At 38.8% G+C, this 27,750-nt stretch overlaps 1 protein-coding gene across 3 annotated transcripts in view; it reads right to left on the bottom strand.

Moving 5' to 3' along the window:
- Erich1 (glutamate rich 1) overlaps positions 1-27,750 on the bottom strand; it is a 78,652-nt gene that overhangs the window by 50,109 nt on the left and 793 nt on the right. For all 3 annotated transcript variants that reach the window (XM_026380249.2, XM_026380250.2, XM_077792586.1), the window contains exon 2: positions 11,662-11,808. In XM_026380249.2, coding sequence (XP_026236034.2) covers positions 11,662-11,808 — 147 coding nt within the window. The remainder of the gene's footprint in view (positions 1-11,661; positions 11,809-27,750) is intronic.

Genomic DNA, 27,750 nt, shown 5'->3' with positions numbered 1-27,750 from the left:
TGGAGATATATCTCAGTTGGTAGAGTGCTTGCCTTGTATGCACAGAGCCCTGAGTTCAAGCCCCAGCACCCCCCCCAAAGTATAATTAACAATCTTTCCTTTTATGCCTTTAGGTTTGTACATGAAACTCTACAGGGAAAAAAATCCTCTAATAGTTTCTTCCAGCACCTTTATGGTTTCCTATTCAAACTTAAGATTCTGGATCCTTGTGAAGTATTGCTGAAGGAGTTTCAGATGGTGAGGTTCAATTCATTTTTTCTCACATAGCTATGCAGGGGCCCCCAACAAAACCGTAAAGTAATCCACAACCCACTAATTCCCAAGTCCCATTGTGCTCTGTAGATAGAGAGCCCAGCAGCATAGAAATGTCCAGCCTGATAGAAATGCTCTATACCTGAGTGTCCAATTACTCCAGGACCAGGAAGTTTTTGAAACAGTGTCAGTTTAACAGGAAACATAAGTTTTAATCTTCAATTTTCAAATTAAATAGCTAAATGTGGGCACAGGCTGTTGTCAATAATTAACCATCCTGAGCAAAGGGAAGATCTAGTAGTCTGTCACCTAACTGTCGGTCAGAGTCTCACTGCCTCCTGACCCAGACGGTAAAGTCACCTCACTGTGGGTAAGGGTCTCACTATCCCTTGACTTGAGTGGTCGTCTTGCTCATCCTCTTGCTCCATCTGCCCACACTGCACTTCCTTCATTTGATACAGTACAGCACACTCTGACAATAAGCCTGTGCCAGCTAGTGCCTCTGTCAAGAATAGCCTGAGGACTAGGTCTCCATGGGTTCTGCACCTTGATGTTCTTCATTGTGTGTTTCATTCAAAATGTGCCTCTGTGACCACCTCCTGCACTATGCTATTTCTTTATAAGTTCCTATTAGATACTCTGGAAACATCTGCAGTCAACCATGTGCTGTGCATGGCTTTACTGTATTTTTTCATATTTTGCAGTTATTCACAGATTTTATCATGTAGTCCCAGTAGAATGTGAGTTTAATCTTGGCAGGATATATCCATTGCTATTCTACAATCAGCAATCATCATCCAATATCTTACTAAATGAATCACTGTCTGATTGGTTATTCTCAGTGTTGCTTCTGTAATACTGTGATGGATCTGAGGTGCCCTGATCCCTAGGAATCCATTGCTCTAGTCAACTCATCAGAATTTATAAATCCATAACCTGCAGCAGCATTTTGGCAAGGCAAAAACCTTCCTTGTGTACAAGATGAGTCCAAGCTATAATGTCACAGCTGGGTTAGGGCAGGGTTCAATCCCAACTAGCCTGGTAGTATGGGCCTCAGCTTCTCCATTTCTGGAATAGTCATCTCTCCCATAAATGACAGCTGTAAGATTGGATCATGTGTCTATGCCTGGCATGTGGCCCAGCATCAAGGACAGCAGCACAGAGGGTGTTGATAAGGAAGGAGGAGCAGCAGCACTGGTGAGAGGGACTCTGGGGCTCTGACTGCTCGTGGGGCTACAGCCAACTCAGAGGGCACCACACCTGAGTGCTACGGTTCCCTAGGCTTTCCCCAGGCCTGTGACCGCTCAGGTGCAGTCTACTGAACACACTCAGGAAGGCACAGCTTCTCTAAGAAGGATACTAGGGATGTCATAAGACTATGATAGGCAAGACCTCCATCCCACAGAAATAACTTCCTGAAGGGAAAGAGAAGAGGCAAACAGGCATATATTGTGTCACAGAAAGCTAGGTGACCTGAACTAATCTAACAGTGGGAGAGGGACACCAACCCTAGGGGACAGACTCACTGTGCAAAGGTATCAGAGTTTCCTGAAGTGATTCTGGCTACACCCAATTCTGGTCAGAATCCCTAAAGGCTGAGTAGTAGGCTCTTGGGCATGTGTGTCTGTAGGAAAATGAAGCTCTTATAATCCACATACCCTGCAGTTACTTTTCCACTCAAATTGTCCTTAACATTGAGGCTCATTTGTTGCAGTCTGGCTGGGCACAATTCAGGAGCCACTTGTCAAAGGAAACGAACTTTATTTTTAGAACCACACACGCCAAACAAAACAGCTCCTCAGGAAAAAAACCTTCAGAGCCCAACTGCCACCACCGGCTTCCCACAAGCCTCTCACCCTGCCCTCAGGGGAGAGCAGTTTACCTATTACTTACCCTCAGTCATTCCGTGGGGCCCACCATTGTTTAGAAGTCCCCGATACCAGGCACTGTCAGGATTAACCCATCTTACAGTCAAGACAGCTGACATTTTATGAAAAAAAGAAAATCAATATGCGAAGTGTTTGTTACCAGTCCTTTTATTTGCTTTACTTGCCACTCCTACATTTCTTACCCTTTAAAACTAGGATTCAAGTGATTCACCTTCCACCTCCTCTAAGTTATACACTGCACCAACTACCTTACATTACTGCTCTCAAAAACAAAATCTGCTTTTAAAATGATTCTATGGATGTCAATTTACAAGTTTTCCAGCTTAACTTGCTCCATGTGTGTACATCTTGAAAAGCTGACAAAATAGCAACATCTGATGATAACATGGGGAAAAACTTACTGCCACAGGAAATCAAGCATTGTTGGTTTCTTTCTTCTTGCTTATTTGTTTTATACTTTCTAGTTAAAACAAAAGACCTGCTTAATTTGTTATACAAAGATGTGTATATCCATATCCAACTGAAATTAATGTGCCAGAGTAGAAAATGTCCATATTCAGAGTCCATCGATGCTTTGGGATTCTGAGGTAATTTCTGGTATGGAAAACAGACTTAGCACTCATTGAACTAATTCATTGCTTTAAGGAGCTTGTAACATTCTATTAAATGAACATACCACACTTTGTTTCTCCACTTTTTAGTGATGGTCACAGGGATTAGCAGGGATTTTTCAAACCTATTTTAACAAAAGCAGTTGGGTATTTTCCAGTTTTAGTATCTTAAAAGACAACAATAACAATAATAAACATCAAAAATGTTACAGTAAGCATGGTAATCAACCAAGGAAGGTAATAAAAGTATCCCATAGTTCCATCAATAAGTTAGCAACTATTAAAAATCTACATAATTTTTTCCTATATTCAATATTTTAAACTAAAGTTCACGTGACGGTAATACATTTTTCCCATATTAAGGACACTGGCAATATCTACACACATCTTTAACATCTGACTTTAATGGGTGAAAAGCATTTCATCTTATGAATACAACACATTTCATTCAACCATCTTCAACTATTAGGAATGTAGATTTCCAATTTTCAGCTCAAATAAAAGTAACATTGCACAAGGTGGAGGTTTAGGCAGGAATATCACAAGTGTGAGGTCAGCATTGCCAACTTAGGCCCCCTCTCAAAAATAAAAAATAAAAAGGGCTAGGGATACAACTCAGTGGTAGAGTACCCCTGGGTTTGGTCCCCAGTAACAACAACAAGAGACAATTCTGCCTCCTGGAGAATTAAGAAAATTGGCACATGCTTCGAATCACAAGGACTGTGATTGCCCAAAGCCTCCTATAAATCTGCACACCCAGAGGCAACACTTTCTGGCATCTACCCTATTCTGGTTCCTTGTGGTGCCAGCTGTGTCTCCTATGTTACTTGCTAATCCAGATGAAAACCATCATCATCCCACACCTGAGAGTTGAGTGATTTTAATGGAAACTTGAGAGTTGGGAAGGGAATCATATAGCAGCCTGCCCCATCTTTGCCATTTGGTCTCCTGACCTCTCTTCCTGCATCTCCTCTCATCCCTATGGAAGTCTGGGTCTGCCAAGATACATGCCCCCAGCAATTCAAACTGTCAGACCTCTGAGAGGTAGGTAAAATATGGCAGTCAGTAACAGGGTTTTCTGTGAGAAGGGGTCGGATTTGGGATATGCTGAAGGCAGCAGATGCTGAGAGACAGAGAGAGAGAAGGGGGGAAGGGGGGGAGGGGAGGGGGGAAGGGGGGGAGGGGAAGAGGGGGGAGAGGGAGGGAGTGGAAGGAGAGAAGAGAGAAGGGGACTGCTGACTGCTGGTTTGGGCTTGAGCAAGTGGAAAAGGACACCACTTCCCTGAGATGGGAAAGTGGGAAAGCAGGCTTTGTATCCTGCTTTACAAAGTTTTCCTGCACAAAAATCCCCGAGTTTGCAGACAGCTTGGAGAGTTTAGTTTAGGAGCCGTAAGATACACATACATAGGAGACATAAAAGCCCTTTAAATTCCCTAGTAAGATGGCATGGTTGAGAGAAGAAATTTGAGGAGTGAGTTGTGGGGTACTCCAACATTTGGAGGTTGTGCACACAAGTTATCTTAACATGTGGAGGGGAATTATTGTGTCAAAGATATAGACTTTAATATTTTAATAATGCTATAAAACTACCCTCCAGCAAGGCTGTACTAAGTGACATTTCTACCATTAATTTCTAAGATATTCATTTTTTTTCTGAGTTCTCAATGACAAGGTGTATATATGTAATTATGAAAAACTCTTGTCAATTTGTGAGGCAAAAGTAGCATGAGGGCTCCTTAGCTACACGTTTTTAATCATGCAGAGGTTCTGTCAGGAGTCGTCCTAGAGAGGAGCCTCAAGTTCCAAACACAATGTCTGTATTAGTTGTAAAGTTCAGATTAGACACTGCACATTTAATTGCACTCTACAATTATCTTAATATGAAATATTTAAGTTAATTATTATCAGAGGGAAAATGGCAAACAGTATTTCCTATCTGTGTGGGGTAAGTGGAGATGCTACTGTAGGAATTCAGTCCCATGAATGGCACCAGAGAGGTAGGCCCAAACCACATGTCTTAGCAACACTTTTTCTTTCTTGGTTTCCTTATATTTCAAGTAGTTAGATCTACAGAAATACGTGGCCACAGAGCACCACAGTTTATTCTGCAGAGGTAAAACTGAGGTACAAATCCCCCAAAGTCTGTGCCAAGAATGCATGATGGGATGTCTCTAGAAGAACAAGAACACAAGAACCTCTCACAACAGTCAGGCACTTTGCTTCAGAGTGCACTGTGTCTCCGTGACCCTCTCTACTTTTTCATGGACTTCCTCAAGATAGGCTTTCAGTGGAGAAGAGAATTGCTTTCATTGTCCTTCTGATTTTCATTAGATTTAATTTAATGAATGCTAGTGTCCAACTTCTCAGCACATGCACACACATGCACATATGCAAATGCACACATCCTTCCAAGTGTACATGTGCACATACACAACCCACAATCTCATGATTGATTTTCACTTACCCAGCTTCCACACTACAATTTCATTACAGCTATTTTATGTGCTCCAAAGTAATCTATGACAAAACAAAGCTTTTTACTAAAGCTTCACTGCCTTGTAATTGTTAATTGAAAGTGCTTAGCCCTGGAATAATATCTGCCATATAATATGGATTTATGAGCCACTATTGCTGAAACAGTGAACAATTAATGTGGAATGACTAATATAGCAAATAGTGCCATATCCAGAATTTTATCATCTCACAAAATATTCCCACTTCAGTTTTAGTTTCAAAATGTATCTACCAGCTTTGTCACATAGTGCCAGCACACACAACTGCAGAACCAAACCACTTCAAAGACACTTCCCTCTTCATACTATTATTTCCTAGAAAGCACATATATCCAAACACTCAAAGTTCAAGATGCCTATTCTTTTTTTTAAAGAGAGAGAGAGAGAGAGAGAGAGAGAGAGAGAGAGAGAGAGAGAGAGAGAGAGAGAGAGAAGAGAGAAGAGAGAAAGAGAATTTTAATATTTATTTTTTAGTTTTTGGCAGACACAACATCTTTGTATGTGGTGCTGAGGATCGAACCCAGGCCACACGCATGTCAGGCGAGTGTGCTACCGTTCGAGCCACATCCCCAGCCCAAGATGCCTATTCTTAAAGACAAAATGAAAAATTTATCAGCTGCTTTGATTTAAATCATTTTTTTTTCTTTTCTTTTCTTTTCTTTTCTTTTTTTTTTTTTTTTTTTTTTTTTTTTTTTGTCACTGTGACCCGAAGACCTGACAAGAACAATTAGAGGAGAAAAAGGTTTTTTTGGCTTATGGTTCCCGACATCTGAGTCCACAGATGGTTGACTACATAATTCTGGACTCCAGAATTATGTAGTCACAACATCATGCAGACGGGTGTGAAGCAGGAAAGCAGCTCAGCACAGGACAGAGAGGAAGCAGAGAGAGAAAGCTCCATTCACCAGGGACAAAATACAAATCCCCAACACCTGCCCCAGTGACCCACCTCCTCCAGCCACACTCTACCTGTCCAAGTTACCACCTAGTTAATCCACATCAGTGGATTAATCTACTGATTAGGTCACACCTCTTATAATCTAATTATTTCATCTCTGAAAATTCTTAACATTGTCTCACTCATGAGCTTTTGGGAGACACCTCATATCTACTGAATGTCAATGAGAGAGTGAGGCAGATCATGGGACTGGCTGCCACCAAGCCTATTGCAGACTATCATTTGCTCAATTAACCAGTTAATCAGTCAGGGTAAAATGTTCCTACATCAGAAGTTTCCATTTCTGGTGAGACAGCAGATAAAAAAATATGAAAACCTTTCCATCATAACAGTGAGAAACACCCAGTGAAATACAGCAAATATTCCTTCAATGCCCAGTCATGCTCTTGAGACCAGGGCAACTCCAGGCCATCAATCCTGAGAGTTCAGTGCAAGAGCCAACATTATTGAATGCAATATGATGGACGAAATTGATTCTCTCCAAAGTAATCTGTGACAATACAAATGCAAACAAAGTTTTAAGAGTTTCCTTTTTTCTTTTTGGGTACTGGGGACTAAACCTGGGGACAGTTTACCACTGAGCTGCATTTCCAGCCCCCTCTCCCCCTTTTTAAATTTTAAGATAGGGTCTAAATTGCTAAGGCTATCTTTGAACTTATGATCCTCCTGCCTCAGCCTTCTAAGTCACTGGGATTACAGGTTTACACCACAATGCTCAGCTAATTTTTAAGAATTTCTGTGTGCAACTAATCTGATTTTAAAATATATACATATGAACTCATGTCCTTCAATTTTGGGACATGTGCTTGAATTTCATAAAGATAATTTCATGTATTTCTTCCAGGAAGGCACTAGAAAAGCTGGATATCACTATGGGGGAAAAAGAAAAAGTCACAAGCCTATATAATTGCAGACTTCAGAACTGATTTGAGATGAAACAAAAACATAAATGGGAAACCTGAGTGATAAACGTTCTTGGAAGGAAACAGAAGACTATCTCCACTGCCTGGAGGTGGACCTCAGATTTCTCAGAGGGGATGCAAAAAGCTCAGATGATAAATGAGAAAAAATTGGTAAGTGGAATATATCAAACTAACTTTCTGCTCTTCCAAATATTGATTAAAAATGAATAAGCAACCACTGGAAAAAATATTCATAGTAATGATGTATGGCAAAGGACCTGTGCTCAAGATGTGTAAAGATCTACCAAAACTGATAATTAAAAAGACAATCCAATTTTTAAATGGGCTAAAGATGAAAAGATATTTACAAAAGAAATATAAACAAATAATAGCACAAATAAAAAGTTAACAAAGCATTCATCGATAGGAAAATGAAAATTAAAACAGGAAGATTCCACTTGCCATATGTAAGAATGTTTTAATACATTAGATTCACAAGAGCTGGGAAGGTAGCTCAGTGTCAGAACACTTGCCCAGCATGTGTTAGACCCTGGGTGTATCCTGGCAAGGATGATGGGTCTTTCATTCATTGTTGGTGGGAATGTCAAGTAATAAAATCACTTCAGAGAACTCTTAGGCAATTTCATAAAACGTTCAAGCATATGTCTACTTCATGACCACATAATTCTACTCCTAAACATTTATCCAAGGGTAAAAAATATGACCATCAAAAAAAAGTATACAGATTGAGTTTCTCTTACCTGAGCTGTTTGTTAGCAGAAGTGTTTTGGATTTAAGGTTTTTTATTTTTGATTGTGAAATATTTGCATAGTCTTAATTAGACATCTTGGGGAGGAGACCCAAGTCTAAACACAAAATTCATTTGTTTCATATATTCCTGATATACATAGTCTGAGGATAATTTCATACAATTCTTTTAGTAAACCTGCCTTTTGACTGCGAATAGTCACATAATATCAGGTATATATCAAGTATACATATTTTTCTAGAATATTATAGTAGAAAAGATAGAAAATGAAGGAGAGGAAATTATCAAGGAAACAATCCAACAGCATGTATTTCCAGTCTAAAAGGGCCATTGAATATCTGAACAATGGATAAAAATAGACCTACACTTAAAACCTCAGTGTCAAATTCCATTCTACTAAGGCCAAAAAGAAAAACCCAAAACAATCTTGGGGTTGGGGAATGATTCCATCCATGGATCCAGAATCAGAATGACAACAAACTTCTCATCAGTGATACTGGACATTCAAAGTAAAGTCTATAAAAATAAGAGAATGATTTCTAACACATAATTCTATACCTGTGAAACTTCTAATGAAGTGTAAGAATGAAGATTTGACATTCAAAATCTCTAAAATATTTATCTCCCCAAAACTATTTCTTAGGAAGCCTGTAGCTTGCAGTGTTTATAGATACTTTCTTGTTGCTATGACAAACACATGAGGAAGATTTAGAGAAGGAAAGATTCATTTTGGCTCATTATTTCAGAGGTTTCCATCCATGGTCAGCTGACTTGAAGGCACAAACATCATGGTGAACGTATGGAAGGAGAAAGCTGCTCACCAAGTGGCAGCCATCAAGCAGGGAGGAAAAGTGAGGAAGGAGCCGGGGACAACTGTACCCTCCTTTCAGGGCATGCTCTCAGTGACCTACTTCCTACAACTAGGCCCAGTCAACTCTTCAGTTTCTACTACCTCTCAATAATGCCATCAAATACAAATCCTTCAGTGGACCAGAGCTCTCATGATTCGGCTATTTCCCCAAATCCCCACCTCTGAATACTGCTATATTGGTAACCAAGGCTTCAACACATGAGTCTTTGGGGGATGTTCAAAATTCAAACTCTAATACTTGTTTTTTCATTCTCTTTATAGTGTATTTTACAGATCAGAGGTTTTTAATTTTAATGAAATCCAAACTTATCAATTCTTTTTCATCAATCATGCTCATAATAAAAATGTCATCACTATACCAAGATTCCCAAGATTTTCTTCTCTATTATCCTCTTATTGGTTTGCATTTCACCCTTACGTATATAACTTATTTTGTGCCAATACGGGCGTGTAAGGTCTGTGTCTGTCTATCTATATTTTACATGTGGATGTCCAGCTGTTACAGCACCAATTGTTGAAAAATCTGTCCTTTACCCAACAAATTGCCTTTGTTTCTTTGTCCAAGATTGGTCAACTATATTTGTGTGCATATATCTTATTGCTACCTAATCTTTTCCATTGATCTATTTATATTTTCCCCCTAATATTAAACTACCTTGATTAATGTAGTTTTACAGAAAGTCTTGAAGTCAGTAGTGTCAGACCTCTTACTTTGTTCTTCCCTTTCAATACGGTGTTGACTATTCTCAGTGTTTTGCTTTTCCAATAATTTTTTAGAAAGTTTATCAATATCCACAAAATGCTGGTATTCTGACTGAGATTCCATTGAATTCAGAAATCAAATTAGGAATAACTGACATTTCAATGCTATTGAATCTTTCTATGCATAAACTTGGACTATCAGTTAACTTATATAGTTCTTTGTTGACTTCTTTCATCAGAATTCTGTAGTTTTCTTCATATAGAAGTTATATAAATTTTGTTAGTTTTACACCTAAATATTTTTTGGGAGTGCTACTGTAAATGGTATTGTGTTTTTAATTTCAAATTCCACTTGTTCATTGCAGGTATACAGGGAAGTGATTTTTATATATTATTCTTATATCCTGCAATCCTCTTTAGTGACTTATTAGTTCCAGAAGTTTGTTGATTCTTTCAGATTTTCATTACCTGCCTTTTAAACTCTGTTTTTATTCTGATTTTTAAAAACTAGTAAAATAGATATGCGTTAGTTTTCTAAGACTGCCATTACAAAGTACCACAGACTGGGTGAGTTAAATGACAGAGATTCATCATCTCACACTTCAAAGAGCCAGAAGTCCAAGAATAAGCTCTATGTTGGTTCCTTCTTGGGGCTGAAAGAAAATGTGTTCCTGGCCTCTCATTAGCTTCCAGGTGGTTATCTTCTTGGGTCATTCCATAGTCTTCCCCCATGTGTGTCTATTTCCTAATCTCCTCTTCTTGTAAGGACACCAGTCATATTGATTTAGTCCATCCTAATAACGTCACTTGACCTTAACTATCTTTTTAAAAAGACTTCCCCCTCTCCAAATATAGTCATATTCTAAAGTACTGTGGATAAGAACTTCAAAACATGTGTTTTCAGAGAAAGTGATTCTGCCTATAAGAGGAATATTCATTGAAAAGTAAAAAATACATTCAATGGCAGTCATTTACTCCTTAATTCAAAGAACCTTAAGAGTTCATAAGATTTTTAAAACATCAAGTCATATGAGAAAAATACAGAAAGGGAACGGGGGATATATAGGTTCTATAGGACAAATATGTCAGTACAGTCTCATATCTCTAAGAAGAAAATGTCTTCCTTCTCATCTGTCTTCTATCAACTGGTACCCCAAGCCAGAATGGTACCATAGGCATTCATTATATTGTAAATTAAACAGGTTTACTGAGCTTACCTGGAAATCTAATCACAATGCATAATGTTATTTCCCTGGAAAAATGTGTTCCAAGGAAGTTGGAGTCTGACCTGTGGCGCAGGAGTCTGACTGTGGGACTGCTGGGCCTGCCTGTCGAGATTCAACTGAGGGAGTGTTATATGATATAAACACTGGGAATTAAATTTCTTTTCTCAAGGTTCTTTAGCTGAACTAACAGATCAATCAGCTTTCAGCAACAGAATCATGTGAATGACAAATACCTAGTGAGAAACTATTACTAAAGAGATAGGGAACTGATCCTTAAAACGGAAATTCAGGAACGCAGTTTGGTTTGGACTAACACCTATACATTCATATATTTATTGGGAAAAAAAGCAGCTCTACCCATATGTGTTTGTATTTCATGTGGTCTATTCATTTGACTCTCATACAGTAGTTTCCCATTAAGTTAACATAGCTGCATTGCTAGGAAACCAAAGTTGGTAGTACTCTCATTGTAGACACTCCTACTGACCAAGTGATCTTGGGTAGGGCTGTCAGTGGTACAAACATATGCTAAAGACCAATATTCAAGGAACATCAAGCACCATTCCCAAATGGGCAGAAGCCAAATGGTACCAAGGTCATCAGGGGTCAGTACAACCACTGAGGATAGATGACAGAGATAGAGGCTACTTTCTCATTCTGGTTGAGCCCAAACCTCCTACAGTCTAATCTCTTCATCCAGAAAAGAACATGCAAATGAACTCAAGACGCGGTAGCTTAGTGTGTGGCTAGGGAGTGCTAATACTGGCTTTCCTTTACAAGTTGATTCTGAACACATCAGAGTGTGTGTAGAAGGATTCCTGTCCCATTGACCACTGCTGTCAAGACTTTTGCAAAACTTGATCACCAAAGAGAAGCCTGAGGCTAAGAGGATACATTTTCCAGTGTAAATACAAATCACTGAGGAAAACCTGAGTATCTAAACCATCCTTACTTACAGACAATCTCACCTGTCAAATGATGAATACGCTTGTGTTCCACTTTCTCAGAGATTGTCTTCCTGAATGGTGTTTCCAAGGGCAAAAGCTGGGGTGTTTCCTTTTCTTGGCCACTGGGAACATTAGGAAAAAGTCTCTTCAGCACCTTTTCAACAAACACTATAAAGGCAAGCAAATAATAAAATAAATAAATGCTTTACTATGTTTATTTAAATCAAACAGGGCTTTCATTTGAAATAAAAAGAAATCCTCACCACTTGAGAGTCAAGCAATTGGCTCCCCACACTGGTCACTGGACACTAGGGAACACCTAGTGTCCAGACTCTCAAGCCACCACTGAGACATACTCTGGAAATGACCTAAACACAGACTCTCAAGCCACCACCGAGACATACTCTGGAAATGACCTCCATTCCTTGCCCTTCAGAAGACATCCACTTTGCTGCCTGTTGGTGCCCTACAGGGCACACCCCACAGGCCATCAGGGAGGCCAGGCCTACCCCAGGTTAAACGCACAAAGATGTGCACCTGCTGTGCATAGACTCTGATCTTTCATCTTCTGTTGAATTTCTCCTATAGTGCAGCTCTTGAACCACCACAGAGTGGGGTTTGGCTCTGGGAACTAGGTACCTTCTAGGCTGGTCAGTCTGCATGAAGGCCACACAGTTTCTAGAGTCAGGCATAAGGCAGACCACCTCTGAGGAGACCAACAGGGTTCTGATGGGCACCACCCTCTCCCACCATATGTTTTTCTCCTTTAAATTAATCAGCCTGGCAATCATAATCAAGGAACAATTTTATAAAGGTCACATGGTTCTACCATGTATGTGGAAATTCTTCACTTTATTTTAGTTTACATTCTGCTTTAACTGGAGGTGGGATGGAACTATCCTAATGAATACGTCTTTACACATTAACTAAATTGTGGTTTATAAACAGCTAAGACCTCAAAACAGTATACTGGAAAAGGTGAAAGAGGAAAGGCTGATAAAAGGAGTTCCTTTTTAACCTCATTAAATTTAGAAACTTAAAAAAAAAAAAAGTAGCTTCGGAATCACCACAAATTCTGTGGCAGAAGTCAGAGCGCCTCATACAGGTGTCTCCATGTGCACAACGGAGTGGATAGGTAATGATCAGCAAAATGAAGTCCCAAGAGAGAAAATGAGAGTGGCTCCCAGGGAAAGTAGAGGGGTTTCCTTGGTTCTACACAAGAACACTCCACTTAAACACATCAGTCTTCCTAATTTCATCATCTACTCAGAGAATGTGTTAGAAGTAATTCCTTCAACATGTGTTTCAGCTGTAAAGAATACAATGTGGGTTTAAAAAACAAAAGGGCTCTTTGCACCCTGATAACACAACTTCCAGTGGCTTCTTGTATCATCTATTAAAACACAAACTGCTCAGTGAGGGAAGCAGGTAAGCACGAAAATCATGAACAGAAAGGCTAATAATCTGAATCTCTACAGCTCAGTGGATCCTGATGAATAAGAAGGTTCCTTTCAGTTGGAGCAAAAAAACCTCTGGTTAGGTGTAAAATGTGAATTTAATGATAACGATCACTTAAGCACTCAGAACTGATGAGGTCCTGGCAACAAGAGAGTGCCCACATACTATTAAAAATATTCTATGAAATCATTATTAGCATATAGAACCTTGCCAAAGTGTGGTTTCCCATACAATCTACGGAGGCTGAGCAGAGTCCAGGACAGAAAGGCTTCATGTTGAACAACCCACATGAAATGTGATCACCCAAGCTGGAGAGCACACCTTGGTCATGGGGAAGAGACAGGTGGTCTGTGCAATATTTTAAAAAATGTACTATAGTTCTCAAAAGTATATCAAAAGGAAAGTTCAAAATTCCACACCATAAAAGTCATGTATATTTCCTTTAAATGGCAAAGAAGAAAATGTCCCAGGGGCAGGGATTGTGGCTCAGAGGCAGAGTGCTCACCTAGCACACGTGAGGCACTGGGTTCAATCCTCAGCACCACATAAAAATAAAATAAAGATATTGTTTCCACCTATAACTAAAAAAAAATATATTAACAAAATAAGAAAATGTCTCATTTCAAATGACAGTGATAATCTCTAGAGGAAATTAAAAGCAGATAAAGTATACTTTATTTAAAGACATCACTGAATAAAAATTTTCATGAATTAGAAAAAATTCTAAGATAAAACTGTAAAAAGGCATTGGTTTTGCAAAGGAGGAGGGCAGAGAAGCTTAGAGCTTAAAAGACTTGCCAGAATGGCAGCATCTAGCTGAAATCATATCTATGTTACAACTTCCTCCATGTGCACAATACATGGGCCTGTGCATGCAGGAAATTATAAAAATATAATGGTCCAGCAATTCCAAGCAACACCTGTGGCCAACCAGCTGCCTAGTGCAGAAGGATGCACTACAAAGCCAGATAACAATCCCAAAGGAAAAGCATAGTTCCAGTCTCTGTGGGCAAACAGATCACCACTGGGAAACGCTGAACCAATATTTTGCTTAAACAAAAAAGCCAATGCTTAAAAAAACTGTAAAACACAGTATGAGGACAAAAACATGCAACATCTGGCCCAAGTTGTCTACCAAGGCTTTTGACACAATTTCTGGGTTGAAAAACAAAACATAAGAAAATGCTATATAACAAAGATTAGGGAGCATTTTCATTGAATTCAATTTATTACCCAAAATAAATTATATTTACAGCCTAATTAATGGTAGTTTCCCACCAAAACTACTAAATATTCCAAATTAAAGTATTCAATAAAGATGTATCAACATCATAAAAATTTTAAAAGTAAAAGTCATGGGGCTCGGGCTGTGGCTTAGTGGCAGAGCACTTGCCTAGCATGCATGAGGCACTAGGTTCGATCCTCAGCACCACATAAAAATTGACAAATAAAACAAAGGCATTCTGTCCATCTACAACTACAACTACAAAAAATTTTTTTTTGATTTATTATTTTTTTAATTTATATATGACAGCAGAATACATTACAATTCTTATTACACATTTAGAACACAATTTTTCATATCTCTGATTGTGTATAAAGTATATTCTTACCAATTCGTGTCTTCATACATGTACTTTGGATAATAATGTCCTTCACATTCCACCATCATTTCTAACCCCCTGCCTCCCCCACCCCTCTGCCCTCTCTAGAGTTCATCTATTCCTCCCATGCTCCTCCTCCCTACCCGACTATGAATCAGCCTCCTTATGTCAGAGAAAACATTAGTTTTTTGGGATTGGCTAACTTCACTTAGCATTATCTTCTCTAACTCCATCCATTTACCTGCAAGTGCTATGAATTTATTCTCTTTTATTGCTGAGTAATATTTCATTTTTTTTATCCATTCATCTATTGAAGGGCATCTAGGTTGGTTCCACAGTCTAGCTATTGTGAACTGTGCTGCAATAAACATTGATACGGCTGTGTCCCTGTAGTATGCTGTTTTTAAGTCCTTTGGGTATAGACTGAGGAGAGGGATAGCTGGGTCAAATGGTAGTTCCATTCCCAATTTTCCAAGAAATCTCCATACTGCTTTCCATATTGGCTGCACTAATTTGTAGCTCCACCAGCAGTGTATGAGTGTGCCTTTTTCCCCTACATCCTCACCAACACTTATTGTTGCTTGTATTCTAACAGCTGCCATTCTGACTAGAGTGAGATGATATTTTAGAAAAGTTTTGATTTGCATTTCTCTAACTGCTAGAAATGATGAGAATTTTTTCATATATTTGTTGACTGATTGTATATCATCTTCTGAGAAGTGTCTGTTCAGGTCCTTGACTCATTTATTGATTGGGTTACTTGTGGGTTTTTTTTTGTGTGTGTGTTTAGCTTTTTTATATTATTATTATTATTATCTACACATGACATTACAATGATCTTGGCAATTCATACATTTGTATCACTGGGGTATAATTTCTCATTTTTCTAATTGTACAGATTGCAAAATCACACTGGTCATAGAGTCACCTATATATACCCTAGAGATTATATATCTTTATATACCCTAGAGATTAGTGCTCTATCTGATGTGTGAGGGGTAAAAATTTGCTCCCAAGATGTAGGCTCTCTATTCACCTCACAGATTGTTTCTTTTGCTGAGAAGAAACGTTTTAGTTTGAGTCCATCCCATTTATTGATTCTTGATTTTAATTCTTGTGCCAATCTTATTAAGGAAGTTGGGGCCTAATCCCACATGATGAAGATTAGGCCTACTTTTTCTTCTGTTTTTATTCCTAGGTCCTTGATCCATTCTGAGTTGAGTTTTGTACATGGTGAGAGATAGGAGTTTAATTTCATTTTGTTGCATATGGATTTCCAGTTTTCGCAGCACCATCTTTTCTCCAGTGTATGTTTTTGACGCCGTTGTCTAATATAAGATAATTTTAATTTTGTGGGTTAGTCTCTGTGTCCTTTATTCTATACCATTGGTCTACCAGTCTGTTGTGGTGCCAAATACCATGCTGTTTTTGTTACTATTGCTCTGTAGTATAGTTTAAGGTCTGATATAGTGATGCCACCTGCTTCACTCTTCCTGGTAAGGATTGCTTTAGCTGTTCTGGGTCTCTTATTTTTCCAGATGAGTTTCATGATGACTTTTTCTATTTAAATGAGAAATGTCATTGGAATTTTGATTGGAATTGCATTAAATCTGTAAAGTGCTTTTAGTAGTATGGTGATTTTGACAATATTAATGCTGCCTATCCAACAGCAAGGTAGATCTTTCCATCTTCTAAGGACTTCTTTGATTTCTTTCTTTATGGTTCTGTAATTTTCATTATATAGATCTTTCATCTCTTTTGTTGATTCCCAAGTATTTTATTTCTTAAAAAATTTAAAAGTACAAGTAATGATAATCTTAAAATCAGTCTATATTCACAGATTGACGGTTGGTGGGATTTTGCCAAGTATAATCAATAGGAAATATCACTATGGGAAATCACAATCACTGCCTTCTGTAATGCAGGCAATTCTCTCAGATGCATTCTAATCTCAATTATATGTCCTTCAGAACCTAAAAGTCAAGCATAAATTTGTTGCTTGCAAAGACCATGGAATCCAAGGCCTTTGGATTCTCAACTTAATTGTGTCTGCTGTTTTCACCTGCATGATTGCTGTGGGTGACTGTATCTGTCTAGAGGTTCAGGACAGGTGGTTCCTTCCTCAAGGTCAAGATTAGGTCTGGCCTGTTCTGGACCCCACACCTCACCTAGTCCTCAGGTCTCCTTACTTCCATCAAGGGCATTAGTTCCCCCAGTCTCCTTGCTCTTCATGACTTTAATACTTTTGAAGAATTCTATCAGTTATTTTGTAGGATCTTCCTAATCTGGGTTTGTCTGATGTCTTCTCATGATTAGATTGAGGTTATTTAGGCAACATCATCACACAGTGTTCGTCTCTAATTTTTAATTGTAGATGGACCCAATACCTTTATTTTTATGCTTCACATGTGCTAAGTAAGCACTCTACCACTGAGACACAACCCCAGGCCCCAGGTGGTTTTTTTCAATGGATGGTTTCAGATATTGCCCTGTCCTAGCTCTGCTTCCGTTAAGCTTGACCACCACCAGGTGCAGGGATATCTGTTAGATTTCTTCTTGCAAAGTTACTATTTTTCCATTTATAATAAACAAACATTTGGTGCAGATACTTTGAGACTATACTGTGGTTTAGATGTGTGGTGTTTCCCAAAACTCATCTATGAGACAATATTAAAAGCTTAGAAGTGAAATGACTGGGTTATAAACCTTAACCTAATCGGTGTCAATCCACTGCTGGGATTAACTGAATGGGAAGTGTAGGCAGGTAGGGTGTAGCTAGAGGAAGGGACCATTGGGGTGAGCCTTTGGGGTTTACATTTCAATATGGTGAGAACTTTCCATTTCCTCATGTCTTGAGCTGCTTTCCTCTACCAAACTCTTCCGCCACAATGTTCTGCCTCACCTCCAGCCTGAGGCAAGGGAGTCAGCCATCTATGGACCAAGACTTCTGAAACTGTGAGCCCTCAAATAAACTTTTCTTCCTTAAAATTGTTCTTATCAGGTCTTTTGGTCACAGCAGCAAAAAAGCTGACTAAAACAGACAACATCCTTTTCTGAATTTTATCCACTAAATTAGCATCACATGTGGGTCCTGTCTGCAGCACACATGGCTGTGGCATTTCAGTGGTGTTTTCTGTTTCTCTTATTCCTTCTGTATCACATGGATCTCTCCTGTAGGGAAGCTGTCCCACTTCTTCATTTGTTTATTGGATTATGACTTTTTATTACTTATTCACTTCTGGATGCTTGAATGTTTCAGTGATTCTGACAGTTAAAATCCTGTATCATTATTGCATATTTTGTTGCTCAAATCATCCCACTGCTGGCTACCAGTTCTTCAGTGTGGATCCAGTGCCCTCTGGCAGGCCCATGCTCTCCTGCAAACAGACTCTCTGGCCCCAAAAGATGCAGCAGCTCATCCTACATTTTCTCTACTCCACATCTGGAACCAGCCCCTTCTATAAGGAGCAGGGTATTTAGCCAGCAGGCCTGGGGTTTTCAGATGCTGATTGCTATTACTTCCATCCTTTTAATCACAAATCTAATCATGCCTGGCCTTTGCTTAAAAATCACCAAGTAGTTGGGCATGGTGGCACATGCCAGTAATCCCAAAGGCTCAGGAGGCTGAGGCAGAAGGATCACAAATAAAAGCCAGCCTCAGCAACTTAGACCCTGTCTTAAAAAAAAAAAATCACCAATTATTTTGCACAAATAAGCCACTGAAGTCTGAGAAATGTCTTGGCCATCCTTAAAGACAAATAAAAAATCTGAGTAATAGGGGCTGGGGATGTGGCTCAAGTGGTAACGCGCCCGCCTAACATGCGCGGGGTGCTGGGTTCGATCCTCAGCACCACATTAAAAAACAAAAAATAAAGATGTTGTGTCCACTGAAAAATAAATATTAAAAAGTTCTCTCTCTCTCTCTCAAAAAAAATCTGAGTAATAAAGAGAGACAGCATACATGTAATCAAAAGTAAAAATGCGGAAGTGCCTAAAAGACACATATCCACATAACATCCCTCTATAAACATATAACAAAACTGACAGAATGAAATAGGTAATCATAAAGAGTATGTAGCAACTTAAAAGTTTTTAAATAAATATAAATACAGTTTAAGCATGAAAGTTTTAGCCTTTGAAGTTTAAATTCCACTTTTTGTTGAGGGTGGGGAAGAATGCCATATAACTTCAAATGTGTTAATTTATCAAGATGTCCTCTATAGCTTACATTTGATCAAATAGGAAGGACAATTTTCCTTTTTAAATTAAAATTGAGCAGTGTCAAAAAAATCTTTCCTTGGGGCTGGAGTTGTGGCTCAGTGGTAGAGTGCTCGCCTAGCATGCGTGAGCACTGGGTTCGATCCTCAGCACCACATAAATGTAAAATAAGTTATGTGTCTACCTAAAACTTAAGAATAAATATTTAAAAAAATCTTTCCTTATCCCATGCTAAATTGGGTTTAAGTGTCTTGTAAACACAAGTGGACGAAGTGATTTCCACCTTACACAGTGTTTTACAACCTCATAAGTACAAACACATCTTTTCCTTGTAAGCCACACAGGAGGACCTCTCTGGCATCCAGCCACTTCCCTGTAGCACAGACCTGTTCCATGAGTGCATTGAATTTGTGAAGTTCATCCCTGTTCATCCTATTTGTTATAAACGTTATTACAAAAAAATTGAACATTTAATAAACATTCCTTTTCAGCAGGAGTGAAGGCATGACTTTCAGATTCAATACTGGCAGATATGTCATCTGATCCATGCCTCACTACTAAAGTGTACTGTAAACAGCACAAACAAATGTGATCTCAAGCAGATGTCAAATGGATATCTTGTTATTAATGTGGGGCTTTTGTCTTTAATGAGAATTTTTATAAATTTTAATCTAATTCCAAAATCTAAAAATAAATTGGCTGACAAATACATCTAAATGCTTTCATTTGCTATACAGCAAAAAGTATTTCTGAAAATAATGATTTTAATTTTTTAAATTACTTAAAAAAGCAACGTTTAAAATTAAAATCTCATGAATTACTTTCTACTAATATTGCTGGCAGATTCATTGATGAATTTCATTAATCTCAGCATCTGAGATAACATCATAGATATTAAGACTGGGAATAAGATTTTGTGGGATACAGTAGCACTTGAATCTAATATCTGAAAACTTGTCTTCTGGGTTGGGGGAAAAGCATTTGATTCTCCACCCTTAATTCTCTCCCTTCTGTAATAGTTAATAGTAGAGAGTACATAATCCCTGTATATTCATAAGAGAGGATGCAACCACAGCACCTTGATCCAGGCAAACAACATCTATGCATCATAAGAATAAAAGGATTGCTGTTTTGTCACTAACAGTGTTCATGTCATTAATTTAAAAGAAACAATCAGCTATTTTAAACCAAAAACACTATATAGCCAACTAACTCTCACTGTGTCCCTCCAACCTCCAGTTATGAATAAATACCCTGTAAACTGCTTAACTGTTTCCTATAAATATGAACTTCTTTAGCAAACAAAAGATCTTCAACTGGCCAATTCACTTTTTGATCAATATTAAAAGCAAAACATTTTTTATTTCAGATACTGGGACACTGTACGCAAGTCTATTTTAGTTAAAGTAGTTGTCATTTTTGGCTTGTTGAAATGTTCCTTTTGACCTGATGTGTTATTGTTTCTTTTTGTTGTTGTTTTCGTGTGTGTGTGTGTGTGTGTGTGTGTGTGTGTGTATTTGTGTGTTTTAAACAAAAAAATTTCTTAAAAACAGAGCTGGGAGATCAGGTTCTGGGAGGCAAGCTTTTGCTGCAGGACCCAAAAGATTTGAGCTACATGCTATCATGCGGACAAATAAAAATTGCCTAGTGGCCATAACCAGCACTCCACCACCTCTACCAGGCCAGAAACCTGAGGCCAGTCCCCTTCTCCTTTTTCTCACACCTCATCAATATGCTCTTCTTCCAGCAGTGGAAGCAAGTTTAAACTTGAAACTCTATAGTGTCTGTCAAAAAGCAATCACCAGAAGACAAAAAAGCAGGGAATGGGTGTTTAATGTCAATAGGAAAAAAAAATAGCCTGAAGGAAAATAAATATAATTACCAAGCAGAACAGGCAATCAGAATTGAGAAATGATGGGCACGATAAAAGGTAGATGTGAAGAAAAACATCCAAGTTAAAATTAATATGTTGCAATACCAGAGAAATTAAGTTTTTTTCCAAAGGGGAACTGAGTTAATTTATTAAAATTTTCAGAAAGGACTGCTGCCTACACTTGCTATTTCAATTTAAAGACAGAAGCCAAATAAAAATCTTACAGTAAAGCATTCTTTGGAAATTGGACACTTAGGAAAAACTGTGAATATATGTGCCTCAGAAAGAAATGGAAGTTTGGTTGCTGGTGGTAAACTGTTTATTTCTACACTCTTCTTCAGGGCAGATACTTGGTTTAAAATCTAACAATTGGGTTCCAAAAAAATTTTGTTCCATTCTAACAAAGGTGTTAATGGCAGCATTTCAATGAATCATTTTTTTCTATTTTGTCTAAAAAGCTTTTTCAAGACATACGGCAAAAAATTCAATGATAAAGTGTCATATTGGTTCTTCTTTTTAACTGATACATAATATTATACATATATATATTTATGGGGTACAGTGTAATAATTCAATATATGTACATAATATATAATGATGAAATCAGGTAATTAAAGTCTCCATCTTCATGTCATTACTCTGTGTTTGGAGCCTTCAAGCTCTGGTCCTCTGGTTTCTGGTGAAGTATAGAGCTGTTGTTAACTACAGTGATCCAACTGTGCTGCAGTTAGAATACTAGAACCTAATTGCATTTTGGTACCCATTATGCAGCCTTCTTCTATTTCCTTTTCCCTGGTCTCCAACGACCACTCTTCTCTGAGATCAATTCTTTGAGATTTCACAAATGAGTGAGAATATGTAGTATTTGCTTTTCTGTACATGTCTTATCCACTCCACATAATGTCCTTGATTTCCATGTTGTACAAACAACAGAATTTCATTGATCATGGGAAATGGGTGTACATTCCATTTGACAGGCTCTCATGGAAAAAAGAAAACAGAAACAGAAACTTTTTCTTTTATAATATTCCTTTCTGAAAAAAGGAAAGTAAAATGAAAAATATTTAAAGCATCCATGATCTTTGAGACCACCAATGCTACCACCTATTAACGTCATGAATATTTTTATTTTCTTAAAAACATTTTAGGGGTTGGGGTTGTGGATCAGTGGAAGAGCGCTTGCCTAGAAAATAATAAAATTTGAAAAATATTTTTAATAAATTTTAGATTGGAAAAGTAACATATTTTCTCCTTGTTATCTATGAACATAATACACTTTAGTTAAAATAGTAATGTTTTCACATTTCATTTTACTGAATATACACTGTACATCTAGAACATTCTTTGGTGGAAGACATTAGGAATGATGTTCAATTGTGTTTCTCTAACCAAAACTTTCAAAACATTTATAATTCTTATGAACTAGTGGAAAAGTGAGACTTTCATGGGGGAAAAAAAAAAAAACATGTACAGCCAATTTGGGGATATGAGGAAAGAAATCAGTTAAAAGAAAAAAAACACTTTCAAAAAGTGAATGTTCTTCAGGTACAGCGGCACACACCTGTAATCCCAGTGGCTCAGAAGGCTGAAGCAGAAGGATCTCAGGTCAAAGCCAGCCTCAGCAAAAGCAAGGTGCTAACTCAGTGAGATGCTGTCTCTAAATATAATACAAAATAGCTCAGTGGTTGAGTGTCCCTGGGTTCAATCCCTGGTGCCAAAAACAAAACAAAAAAAAAGAGTGAATGTTCATGGGAAAATATACAATTGATTGGACATACTTACAAAAATCACATTAAAATAAAAGATATATAAATACAACCTGTTAACTTAAAATGTGACTTCTACTTGGGAGACTGAGGGAAGAAGACTGTAGGTTTGAGGCCAGCCTGAGCAACTTAGAGAGACTGTGTCAAAATAAAAAAATAAAATAAAAAGGGTTAGAGATATAGCTCAGAGGTAGAGTACTCCTGGGTTCAATCCCCAGTACTGCCAAAAATAAATAAAATGTTACTTTTTTTGTATTTCATTTTGAAAGAAAAACATACAGAACAAATAGGTTTATGACAAAACTTTTCAAAAGTTTTCACTTAATAGATTTTAATTAGATTTTAAAACAAGAGTGAACAGGCTTTTAAAAATCATATTTAAATGAAAACTTGCTACTGAATATAAGACCAAGAATGACCATTCATACGAATTTTCAATGTGGCCAGTTTGATGTTATTCCCTCTTCACCTTACCCTGTTGTATTAAAGAAATCTCCCAAAACATAACTACTAAAACCATAAAACAAAAACAAACAAAATTATTTTTATCAGTTTAAACTATGAAAAAAATCTCATCTCAGTAAATGCCAGGTTGAGTCATTTCCTTTTTTGTCCTGACATGTATCTTATTTAAGAAGCCACTTTAAATTTTCCTAGGGTTATTGCATTTCTTGGAAATCTAATACTTTGAATTCTCTCTTTGCAGTAAAAATGCTGTTTAAATGCTGATTAAATACATGCCCGCCTTCCCATAGATTATTTTATCAATCTGACATGGTATCCTCAAGTAGAAATACACTAGGTATTTGTTTTCTATTAAAACCATAGTACTTATAAAAGAAAAAACAATTCCAAGCAAATTTTGCCCCAAACTTTTCCTTATAGTTTTTCAGTAACTTTCACTGTCTTATCAACTGTTCATAATCATTTTAAATTTGTGTGAGGCTGCAACTGTTTTCATTATGGATTGGTAAAATGCCCTGACAGAAGAGCAAGCAGCACTATTTTGGATGTGGGTACTACTACAGACCAAAACAGGACCCTAAGGCAAACCACTTTGCTGTAATGGCTGTATTCTCACCATAACAGGTTAGGCTAAAAAATGCCAGTCAGAAGGTAATTTAGAAAGTTGTCTTTATTATAATCCAAAGACAGGGGTAAATTCTAATTTTTATTCCAGTTTCATTAACATTAGCTTTTCTATTACACAGATCCTAACTTCTAAGCAAAGAACTTGTAACAGACAGGGTGTACTACACCAACAAGACCCACCTCATTCTCACAGATTCTGTGGCTCAATAGACGGGAAAGCTATAGTGGAAGAAGACACTTCTGCACCTACTCTGCTTTGCCATCCTTTCCAGAGGAGGATAGAGCTACAGTTACCTACCATGTGCAGCCTCAAACCCATCATATTTTATGGAATCACACTCTTGGATTTTCGACACAGGACCTTGTATTTTCTGGGCACTGGTTCTCTTGTCTCTCAAACACACAAGCATCTCTCTCACCTTAAACAAGGTAATGCAGACTTCACCTGCTTGATACATTATCTGCACTGCTCTTTCCTTATAGGCAAAGTAGACCCCAGTGCTTTCTTGTCTCCTCCTATGCCTTAGGAAACAGAAACAGTGACAGTAACCAGCTGGCTGCCTCCAATGTACATTACTTGACTGAATCCTCACAACTCACCACTGTTACTGTTTTACAGATGAGGTGCCCAATAATTACAGGGAATTAGCTCCAAGGTATTGCATCAAGTGGGACTGAACTCGGGGCCCACTTCCCATTATAAGCATGGCCTTGAGTTCCTGAGCCATGGGTCACCAGAGAAGGAGTCCTCATGGCACGGCACCCCACTTTTCTCAGGCTTCTTCTCCTTCTATAGTCTCTACCCACACCCAGCTTTGACTCTTGCTCTATCTAGAAGCTGTCTGCCACTGCCCCTGAGCATCTGCTGCAGGTCTTAGCAGCTTGCTCATTACCATGACCAGCTTTTCCAGGGAAATATTTCTACATCCATCTCTCCCATTCCTTCCTCCAACTGTCACCACTTCCACTTGAACACCTCACTATACACTAGCTGGGCTTCCCATAGCTGCCCAAGCCCCTTCCCACATTTATCATTCCCACTTCTAGGATTATCTTTCAGGGACTCAGCACTTGCCCTGTTCTACTCAGAACCACATTGTCTATCACTACTGACCGAACTGTCTCTACAACTAGGATCCAACATAGCATATCATTTTGCCAGCATTTTTTAAACTCCCTGGTAGCATAAAGCTGGCATTTTCCTCCTTCTTCTCCCTCGGCCCATTTCCTTACCTTTCCCTCTGTTCCTTCCTACCTTCAACATTTCCTAAACATGTTCTCCTTCCTTAAAGATCTCTGGAAGGGAAAACAATTCCTGTTCCAGTGTGAAGGAAATACATCATACCAAGCAGAAAATATCATAGTAACAACACTGCTGAGCTTTTTCTGTAGGCAAATGAGTATCTAACTACACAGAAGCCACTGACTTGACAGAGCAAAAGCTGTACCTCAACAGTGTCACTTGCACCCTGCCATCAAGGACAAAGAAGTAAACAGGTAGGCTGTCTACAAGTTACTTCATGACATATTCCACTCCCAGGAGCTAAAGATACCCAGAGAGGCACTGGGGAGTCACCTGGTAAGGAAGTGGTAGGAATGCTCAACTGGACAGACAATCCACACAAGTCATTCATTCCTAGTTTACTCCTGTTGAGGCAGGATCCAAAGATGAGTGTAGCTGGGATCCTTCCTTGAAGAGCACATGGCCCTTGGGGGAGCTGCAGTCACCAAAGCTTCCCAGTCCACTGTGACTCTGAACTTCTGCTATGGACTTACCAGAGTTAGCATTTAGTTGTACACTGAACATTCACCCAATCTCCCCAAAAAGAATGGTAGTCACTTCAACCATACCTCAGACATGGTACTTTTCCTGTGATTCTCTTCAATTAAGGAGGTTCATTCATTGTTAAAACTGCCTGGCAACTCTCAGAGGCTGAAGAAACATCCCTCCATCACTGTTCAGACATTTTCTAGCATAAAATAGACTACATCTAAAATCTTTTCAAACATCCTTCCCACTAATCCTGCAGAATTTTGCTCTAATTGTAACAGGAGAAATTTTTCCATTACATTTCCTACCCAAAGCAATCTACTTTTGGGAAAACAAAACACATGAACAAACAAAACCTTAGAATCATTGTTTCAGAATCTCTGTTCCCCTAGTCAGACCATGACAACCTGGCACCTGGCTGGAGCTAGAGGCGGCCCATTTCAAGCTTTCTGGTCCATCCCAAGGCCTAGTGAGAGAACAGTCTGGCTCCCTCAGACCCCCACCATAAATCAGGCACAGCTTTATACTGCACGGGAGTCTCAGCGGGAAGAGGAATGGGATTTGTTTGGTCTCTCTCTAGCCTTGTGTCTGGAGCAACTGATTCACTCAGCAGACACTGGCTGGCTGAATAAACACTCTCTCAGTTGTGCTACCTCCTATTCAAGGAAGCCCACTTGGGCTGCGCAGTATCCTTGCTCATTTCCCCCATAAACATACAAAGCCCTGTCACCTCTCCCATCTTCTGGGACCCAAGGTTCTTGAGGTGCCGCAGTCTGGCTGGGCACAAAATAATCGAGCCACCACAAAAGCCTTATAGATTCAAACAGCAATTCTTTATTCCTGAACTCTCACCGGCACTCTACACGCACGTTCTGGGGAAAATACACTACCTCCAACCGGCTCTGCATACCAAATACTCTCTGAATCCCCCGAGAACTCAACGGGAACTCAAGGAGTGGATGCCTGAGGCAACAGGATACACTCTATTCCCAGCAGGATCCACCCTAAACCTGGACCCACCCTCATCCAGCAGGATCCTCCCTAAACCCGGATCCGGATCCGCCCTAATCCCTGAGCAAGGTCACCTTTCATGCAATGTCACTGCAAATGACCTGGGTCCAAGGCAAGCCCATTTCCACAATGGAGAGTCCTCCCTCTAAGCAACATTGGGTAGGCTGACAAGGAAATTGCAATGCGTCATTCCTACTTGGCTATGGCTCTCAGCATTGAGGAACAGCTGGACAGTGAGAGGAGATGTCCTGAAAATCCACATCCAGTCCAGTCTCCTCCATCAGTCATACACTTTGCTACTCCTAATATTCATCACAGGCCACACAAGAGGGGAAAATTGCTGAAGAGATCAGCTCTGGTTTCAGGCTTCAACAATTATAAGTGCATAGAATTTTTACTCCAACTCAGAACTCCCCAAAGTGTTTCCCAGCAGATGGGCTCCTCAGGTGACCTTGTTGAGATGCAGAAAACTAAAGTTTTTCACTGTCATTTTCTAATTTCAGGATTTATTAATCCATCCTTCCAAATCATGGTGCTCTTAAATAACATGATTTACCTGATGCTTGAGTCACTTATTTACTACAAAAGAAGACTATTTCAAGAGAAAAGAATTAAGAACTGATTAAACCATCTAACTCATTTTAATTTAGGGATATGAGAAAGGTTTTTAAATTTGACTAAGTATACTACAAATGATATAATAATTTCATGTGTAGGAAAGAGCATTTAATTTTATATTTGGAATGTCACAAACATAAGCAGGAATGCAGGAAGAGTGGGTGTGGAATCAACCCAGAAGGCAGGAGACAGCTTTCAGGTCTGTTCTGCAAACCTTTAACATTTTATCAACAGAGCACAACAGTCCAAGCTCTTCCAGTGGAGAGTTATAAAAATAGTTTGCTCATTAAAGTATGTCAATGTCCCCTTTGGAGCCTAACATCTGATTGTTCAGAGACTGTTAAGTCATTTTTAATATGTGAGATATTCTGGGTTTTTGCAGCCAGCAGAGAAGGAGAAGGGAAAGCCCTAGCATGTTTCCAAGAACAGGAGGACAGATCGATGGACTATTCTCCATATTCTGGGTTCCAGTTAGTCCGCTCCCTTTGCAAGCAAACACCTGTTCACTACATGGGCTTTTCATTTCAAAGGCAAAACCGTGGTACAACTAAGAGAAAAAGTTCATCACAACCAATCTCTCCTCCCAGAGCCTTGGAGAAGATCGTGTCCCAGCCTGGGGCCTCGCCCCCGACTGCAAACAGCACACTGTCAACCGCCTCACCAGGAGGCGGGACACTGAGACTGGGGGGCACTGGGAAG

The sequence above is a fragment of the Urocitellus parryii genome, chromosome 14 (genome assembly GCF_045843805.1).
Source record: "Urocitellus parryii isolate mUroPar1 chromosome 14, mUroPar1.hap1, whole genome shotgun sequence".
Classification (NCBI taxonomy): domain Eukaryota; kingdom Metazoa; phylum Chordata; class Mammalia; order Rodentia; family Sciuridae; genus Urocitellus; species Urocitellus parryii.
The sequence above is the reverse complement of the archived record's forward strand: the minus strand, read 5'-3'. Positions and strand labels throughout refer to the sequence as shown.